Source organism: Anarrhichthys ocellatus, unplaced genomic scaffold, assembly GCF_004355925.1.
Source record: "Anarrhichthys ocellatus isolate YVR2014 unplaced genomic scaffold, GSC_Weel_1.0 scaffold747, whole genome shotgun sequence".
Taxonomy (NCBI): Eukaryota; Metazoa; Chordata; class Actinopteri; order Perciformes; family Anarhichadidae; genus Anarrhichthys; species Anarrhichthys ocellatus.
In genome coordinates, this window is record NW_022280721.1 from 10,779 (window position 1) to 19,152 (window position 8,374).

An 8,374-nucleotide genomic window follows, 5' to 3' on the forward strand; every position below is an offset into this window, starting at 1 on the left:
TTTAGTTAACAGACTCTTTTTAAGTAAAAGAAGTAAATATTTCATAGTAATCATGTTTAGCACATAACTGGAACAGGCAAAATCACAGTTGCTTCCGCCTGCGTGTTGCAGCTTCTACCTCATTGTAGCAGCGTTTTGCACACACTCCATACAGGACTTGTTGTCTGCTCCCTGCGTCCTGCTGGTTTTGCTTTACTTCACAGTGGCATCCTTAATAGTTAAACAATATTCATTAATATCATGAAAAATAGTTTGAAAGTGTATAATACCGTTAACTTGACACTGTTAAACTTTAGAATTTTTTTTTTATATAATGTTAGAGCTTTAAATATAATATCATAGAGTGACATTCTCTGCAGTTGCACCACCTGCCTTACTGGTTGCACCACCTGACATTTGCAACTGATTTCAAATGAAACAGGCATCTACTAGGACACTAGCATTAGCTTTTGTTCTTGCTAACAAATTCATACATATACATTTTAAATAGAATAAAGACATTTATGATAAAATAACATTTTTCTAGTTTTACATTGGTTGTACCGCCCTGACATGGAAAGTGAACCACTCTACCTATAAGTTGAAAGTAGCTGTTTTTATCAATATTCAAAAGAGATATAAAAACGTTTTCGCTATAAAGGTCAGTTGAGGTCCGCTTGATGATGCAATAACCTGTTTTCCACTTTCATTTCATAATAAAAGTCCCATCTTTACAGCTGTGCCACCCTGATATTTGAGAACATTCAAATTGCTGGACAAAAGTTTTTAAATTATCGCAACAGCTTAAAACTATTGGTATTTGTAAAAATTTGGTTTATTTGAATCGTTACAACAATAAAAGCATGCCATAGTATTTTATTTTGAATTTATTATCATTTAAATACCTTTTTTAATAGTTTTCTTAGTCTGTTCATCTGCTAGGACAGGTGCACCGCCTGACATTTTCATTACATTACATTACATTACAGTCATTTAGCAGACGCTTTTATCCAAAGCGACTTACAATTCAGAGTCTATCACATTTCTACACCGTAGGCACAACTACGGGAGCAATTTTGGGGTTAAGTGTCTTGCTCAAGGACACATCGACATGCGACTAGCGGAGCCGGAGCCGGCCCTCTGATTGAAAGGCGGCCCTGCTATCCCCTTAGCCACAGTCGCCCCTATGAGAAGCCAAAACATAAAATAATATATATTATTTGATTGTACTGAAAATGTATCAAAACTGGATAGGTTTTATAGAATGAAATGATATATGTCACGAATTGATATAATTATTTTAAAAGGAAATGGTGGACTCGGACACAAAAATATGCATGTCATGTCATTGACCCTAATACTTCGGGGTGTGACCTGCTGGGAGGTTTGTAGGATGAAATATAAGCATGTTGATGTGGTTTCTGCGGGTGAATGGGCATGTGTCGAAGCTTGCTGAAGGTCTTGCGCCTTTAAAAAATAAAAATAAAGCTTGTGACATTTAACAGTCTGTCTTGTCTCCCACAGCCCAGCAGTTTCTCTCTCTCCCCCCCCCCCCCCCCCCCCCCCCCCCCCCCGCCCCGCCCCCAAGTCAGACATGAGGAGTCCCCCGGGCCTGGGTCGCTGAGCAGCTGAGGTAAGAGTTCAAGTGCGTGTTCCGGCAGCCATGGCCGACAGGGAGGGGCCGCCCATCGCCCCGGGTCAGATCTACATCGAGGTGGAGTACGACTATGAGTACAATGCCAAAGACAAGATGGTGGCCATCCGCCAGGGAGAGTGCTACATGCTGGTGAAGAAGACCAATGAGGACTGGTGGCAGGTGAGGAAGGAGGAGGGCATGAAGGCCTTTTACGTGCCGGCGCAGTACGTCCGGGAGGTGCGCCGGGCTCTCATGCCCCCCCAGAAGCCCACTTTGAGGGCCAAGCCCATCGTCTTGGATATCTGCCGGGTGTCCAACGAAAACCTCAACAGACCCCAGCCGGAAATGTCAAGCTTTGGGCGCCCGTCGCCTTCCTCCACCCCGTCGCCATCCTCTGATCGCGTCACACCGCCGGTCCTGTCCAAGGACACCAACCATAACGTGGGGAGTCCCCTCCACTGCAAGGTGGTGGCCGAATTGGTGCTTCTTCACAACAACAACAACCATCACCCCGCCAACAATTCCACGTTGCCAAGGACTCGGGCAGACTCGCCCCCGCTCAAAGTGAACAACCACGACAAAAGTCCGGACAGCGGTAAGGCCTCCCCGCCAGGCGACCTGCCGGGAGATCGGCTGAACAAGCTCCATAACGACTCGGAGTCTGGGGATGAGCTGAGCAGCAGCTCAACAGAACACATGCAGGTAAGGTGCTACTTAAATCCTTTTAGAAATGGCGTCCTTGTAGAATAGATATCATGCAGAGACTGCTTTATTTTTAGCTTTCGGTCTAAAGGACCTTCATCAGAGCATGCATGGTTCAGCCGAAATGGCAGGTGTAGAAGCAAACAAATCGCATCCTACAAGGATCTGCTTCATTTGATGCATTTGTAAGCTTTTGCTTTCTGCATTCTTTGCATTCTTTAGTAGTTTAAGAGAATAATCTGCACACAAATCGGTCAATGCATGGCAGCTCCTTGGAGACAGGAAATTTGGAGTACAGGCTCTCTTGAGCACCGATGGTTTTGTTCCTCTTTGTGCATTCCTTTCCTTTCTTCCATTCTCCCCGATTCATTTCCCACCATGTGCTCATTTTTTCCCCTCTTCGGTCGGCTGCAGATAACCGCCCCTGTCCCCATCAGATTCTGCCATATTGGACGCATAGAGATTGCACGCTCTTCTCTCTTCGTCTCTTACCGAGCTGCATTCATTCATCAGCCCCTACAGTGCTCTACCTCCAAACAATTTGTGTGCCTCATTTGCCAAATTTGACGAAAGTGGCAACAGTTGCAGGTCCTTATTAAAATGCTTCTGTTGCCCTTGAAGAGTATTTCGTCTGGCTTGTACAGATGTGCATATTTTTTGGGGGGTGGGCCGTTGCACTTGGGTCATTACAGACTAAACAGGGTGTTCCCAGTTTCACTGTTAAATGGAGGGTTCTGTAATTGAGTCTTCAGGTACATTTAGTCCAAGGAAATGCCACAAACTCAACTGCTTGGACGTGTAGTTTTGTAGCGCTACAAGAATGCGTTCAAAGGTATCATCACACCAAAAACGAATGCTTTGTGGTAGATAATCTCTGCAAGGGGTCTGGTATCTGTATCAAGTGACTAAGCGCTATGCAGGGTACCGAACTTCCTGTCCGCCCCTGATGAAAACGGCCAATAAATCCTCTCCCTCCCACTGTCCCTGCAGTCCCCAGGTTGATAACTCGGGCCTCCTCCCACCCTCCGTGATATCTGTCTCATCACTCAGAGCCAGGAGAATGGAGGGCTGCAGGTTTATCCTCCCTCGTCTGCAGCGGAGGTAGATCAGAGTAGAAAAAGGAGCCACCGCTCTTCCCAGGGCCATTTTTGGGGCGCCTGTAGCTAGGCAGGGTCAGCTTGTTTCGAAGGCTGCTTGTGTTCTTTGTTCCACAGGCTGCAGCAGCCTTCCTCCACCACCACCACCACGGAGTGAACAAAGAGAGACAGGCTTGAATGGAAAGTAGGTCATATCTGCTGAGGATCAGTCTGTAGCCCCCGGTCGCCCCGCCGTGGGGACCACTGCGCTTAGTGTGAATGCCATGTGTGATGTGCCACGTGAGGGAAAAGATAAGTAAGAATGGAAGCACACCAACACAGCTCACAACTTCAGAGCCCCCACATGCGGGACGACTAAATGGTTTATGGATCGGAATTGACAGACCTCCAAAAGCCCCCCCCCCCCCCCCCCAATCAAGGAGAGAAAAGGGTTGTTTTCCGTGTTACCGCCCGCCTCTGCCGACATTTTTTTAAAATTAATTTCACGCTTGTCAAATCGCACGGGCCAAAATAAACACATTTCACTCTCGGCCATTTACATTTGCATGGGCAGCTCTTTGGGGTGTCTTTTTGTTCGGCTACAGTCGTGCTGGAGGGGCGGATAAGAAACAGACAGCAGACAGGATTCAGCCTAAAACTCCCCGTCAAGCTCAGCGCCGTCTGTGGTCGCCGGGGCAGGTGGAACTGACTCCCTCGCTCTTTGCGATGTTGTTTTAGTTTGTCCTGTTTGGCCTGTTGCCAGGCAAGTGTTAAAAAAACATCACTTTCTTTTATCTCCCCTACTTCCACTGGTTCCTGTCATTGCAGGGGTGCAGACAAACTGGGCCTGAGAGAGTAGGGCGGGTCATTTCATATCTTGATAATGATATATATCACAATATAGCATGTTTAAGGTGAGGTCAATAAATAAATAGTCTATATGAAATGACCACAGTAATGTAGTGCAAAATAAATGTTATAAGTGAAATTACAGAGAAACAAATACACAAGCCATACACTGACCGTTTACATGCACAGACATACAGAGTAATACCGTTTGATTTAACTGAGTTTAATCAGATTTTTGAAGAAAGTTGAGTTGTATGTGCTCGTATCAATGAATACTAGATTCAAGAGCCAAGAACATCTGATTCATCGGTTGTCTTTTTAACAAAACTGTATCTACAGAAAGATGAATGAGAATCCCCTAAATTAAAGTATTGGGTAAGTGTGAACAAGATTCAGTAAGTAATTCAGAGTAGGACTGAGCGCACAACTGGGCTGAGCAGAGGCTCTTTGTGACAATAAACTGAACCTGATGCGTCAAATAGTTCCCTCATAACGTCATGAAACAAAGATTCATGTTGCCATCTTCCCCGTTATCCATCCACCAGGACAGGCCACCTTCAGCCTCCCCTCCACAGATGCATTGAGCTGTGAGTGAATGTGCATATGGATGGATCTGTGAGGAGGGATTTGTCGCTGACATGCTTCCTCTCGAGTGCCAGCTGGCCCCCCTCTTAATTGATTAGATCTGATCCCGGGGTGTCGGTTAACGCCTCTGCATCCCTCCGCGTGTAATTCGCTTATCTCAGGGGCTGCAGCGAAGCGCGACGGTCCGCTCTCCCCGGCACCTCGACAGGCTGCTTTGGTTTGTGGTCACACAGCCGTCCTCCTGAATCTTACTTAGTTACTACCCCTCCCCCCCCCCTCTCCTCTAAGAGCACTATGCTCTTAAGGTATTGGCAAAATAAACCTCTTTTCCTCACTTCTCAAGAACCTGGCAGTGGCGGAGAGTGTTTATTTCCTTGAAAGAACGTGGCAAACCATATGATTTAGAAGGCTGTTTTTCACCCAGGCATAGTGGCTTTCTCTGCGGCCGTTCGGGTTTTTTAAGACGCTGCCTTGTTGCCTAGTTTCAAATTCAACAGCAAAACATGACCACACAGATCCCCAGTTGCCACAAAGACGGTTATTTTTAAGTCTTTGGGAATACTCGCGTCTTCTTTAGAGCGGGGAGAGTCGCGACTTGTAACGGCCCCCGTTACTTTGCCAAAGCGCAGTGACTTAATGAGCAGATGAAGGCTGCTCTGTGGGATTGTGTGAGAGGCCAGATTGTTGTCTCTCTCTGAGCTGTGTGTGTCACCGAGGGGGGAAGATGTGGCGAGGGCCCCCGGACGCGTTTGCGTCTGTGGCTTCGTGTCCACGGAGCCAGCGAAGGGCCGCCCTGTACTCACTCACGCTCTGATTAGAAAGACCTTGAGAGGCCTTCACCGTTTTCACACCATCACACTCCAAACAAGGTATCAGCCACCAAGGAGGACCCACCCCCGCCCTTTCTTTCACAACTCCAGACACATTTATCTTGTTAAGTAACTCCTCGTAGCACTAACGCGCGGCGCTCCGTGTTAATAATAAAAACCAGTAATTCCCCGGAGATTACAAGCTGGATCAGTCGCTCCCCCGAAAATAAGCTGCCTTCCTTTCCTGTTTCACAGAAAATGTCCTGGTGAGGTCGGCTTTAAGGATGCCCGCTGTCACAATGACATAACCGGCTTGTAAATGCATCCGCACGGATCCTCGAAGGGTTTGGAAAACAAAAGGAAACAGCTGAGTGGAGGCCAGAGTCTGTCTGCCTTCAACCTGCTGTGTGGTCGTCCTGCTAGCTGGCGAGGAGGAGGAGGGGGGGTGGGCACAGCTAGACAGGGACAAAGTGCCAGGACCCTGAGCCCTGACAGAGCCACGGTAGTCCATGTGGGACGGCAGAGACCTGGGGACAGGAGGCCAGACAGATATGTTGTCATTTTTGGGTAAATGCGGAGAAAAAACACCAGACGGCCGCCACGAGCGAGACGAAAGACTCGAGAGGGCGACGTTACAAGGCCGCCATGGATCGCTCATCCTTTCTTTCATGCGTGTGCTCTTTGTCTTTTGCCAAGTTGTGTGTTTGCGGACTTGTGCAACAGAGCAAAGGCTGAGATCGCTCCAGCAGAGCGTTGAAATAGACTGCTGCGTGGGCGTGGCTGGGACTCCTAAGGGCACTTTGAATATGTATACACTCCTAGAGAGGTTTGGTGGAATGAACTGCTGCTATTTTGGGGCGGTGAATCAGGTCTTTATTGTCCAGTGACGCGGGTTTTCTCCCACGTGACGCAGAATGTGTGTATTGTTAATTTGAAGGACAGCGCGGTGGCTGTTGAGGGAGCCTTTCTCTCGCACTTGAGCGTCTCGGGAAAGCTCTTAAGTTTACAGGGCAGAAACGACCTCCTGTTCCCGAACATCCCAACGCCGCAATAACCAGCTAATTACATGTCGTGCTAAATGCATTCTTTGCCCGCGGAGGACAAAATATTTAGCTGCAGAGCAATTTCCAAATAAGCTGAGATCCCTTTGAAGTTAGAAGGTCCGTGCTCCTATTACATAATGGCCCAGTAAATACCACCGAGTGTGAGCAGTGCTGTAAAGTGCAACCGGGTCCCGTGTGCCGTGCCCTGTAATTCTGGAGCTGCGCCGAGAGTCTTGCTCCCGGACCGGCTGAAGAGGAGGCCCCCCCTTGTTTTCCAGTGCATGCTCGACATTCCTGCCTCAGTGCCTGCACACTCGCACACAGTGAGGCAACAGGCGAGTAAGCTAAGTCAATGAGCGCCCGCTTTCCCCTCCAAAGCGAAGCGCCGAACCCTGTCAGTAATTTGATATTAAACTCCAGCAAGTTGTGCATCCATGTGAGAGTCTGCTACCTCTCTTCTCTTTCCTCTGTCTGCGCCTTTTGGTTTCTCTTCAACTTTTTCCTGCTCGCTCTCGCTCTTGTCTCTCGTTTTTGTTTTGCTTCCTCTTCCTTTGACGGCCTCGTATTCACCTCTCCTCTGTCTCTCTGAATCATGTTGTCAGATGTGGTCCAACTAGCTCCTCGTCCAACCTGTGACCACCATTTTTTTTTTATTCTTGTCTTCCCCACATCCATCCTGATCCTCTGTGACACAACAAGAGGATTAAACCCCCTCCCCTATCCGAGGGGCTGAGCCTTCGAGACAAACCACAAGAGCTGATGTTGACAAATCGGGCTCGGGGGGGGGGGGGGTATGGAGACTCATGTCTGTTGTGTAGGGTGCAGCATATTTAACCCTTTAATTCTTCCCATGAAGTGCTGGCTGAAGGTGAGCCACGTGAAATGGTTAACGTCCAGGATCAAGGCGTAGATTTCTTAGATTTCTGAGGCGAGTAATTTTGGATTGAAGCAGCCAGCGATGCCAACAACATGTAATGAAATATTCAGTGTTTACCTCCGAATTCTATTCTTGGCATGTGGTTGAAAGTGGACAGTGAAACAGAATCAGATCATCATATGATACTCCAATACCGATGAAACGGTCGGAGTAGCAGCGACTTAATGCTGCAGCAGGCAGGTCACAAATCCCCTCCTAACTGCAATGATTACTCTGGCCTTCTGAAATGAAGCTAATATTTAATCACTACCAGATATGTGTGTTGAAGGACTCTGACACACCAGCATTTCTACAGAACATGTACATTACAGACTGAAATCACTTCATCTCAATGGAATCGCTGTGATGAGTGGATCAGCTTGTTGAGAATTAATCTTTAAGCTGTAACAAATGTGTTGAATGCATTTTCTTCTTCTTAAAGCCTTTGCAAAGCTGTTTTTTTTTTTTTTTTTTTTTTTTTTTTTTTTTTTTTTTTTTTTTTTAACCCAGCATTGTTTATATCCATGTCTTCTTCACTGCCTTTGCTGGCACATTGCAGCATATCCTTGTGCGGAATGAGTACCACGTCAAGTCCTGGTGCACAAGAAAACAATAAAAAGGGGGGGTGGGGCAACTTGTAGAAAAACAGCACCATAGTGCTACTAGACATGTAAAGCGCCACATGCAATCTTTGAGTAAATGCGCGTCGGCTTTGAATAGAAAACATTTTTAAAAGCATATTTGCGCCATTGACCAAGTACATCCTGACAGCGCTGACC

At 47.2% G+C, this 8,374-nt stretch overlaps 1 protein-coding gene across 1 annotated transcript; it reads left to right on the forward strand.

Moving 5' to 3' along the window:
- The first annotated feature begins 1,558 nt into the window (after window positions 1–1,558).
- Window positions 1,559–8,076, forward strand: LOC116376961 (rho GTPase-activating protein 12-like). The gene has a single exon (XM_031838470.1). The coding sequence runs from the start codon at window positions 1,643–1,645 to the stop codon at window positions 2,363–2,365; it is 723 nt and encodes a 240-aa protein (XP_031694330.1). The 5' UTR covers window positions 1,559–1,642; the 3' UTR covers window positions 2,366–8,076.
- Window positions 8,077–8,374: the final 298 nt, after the last annotated feature.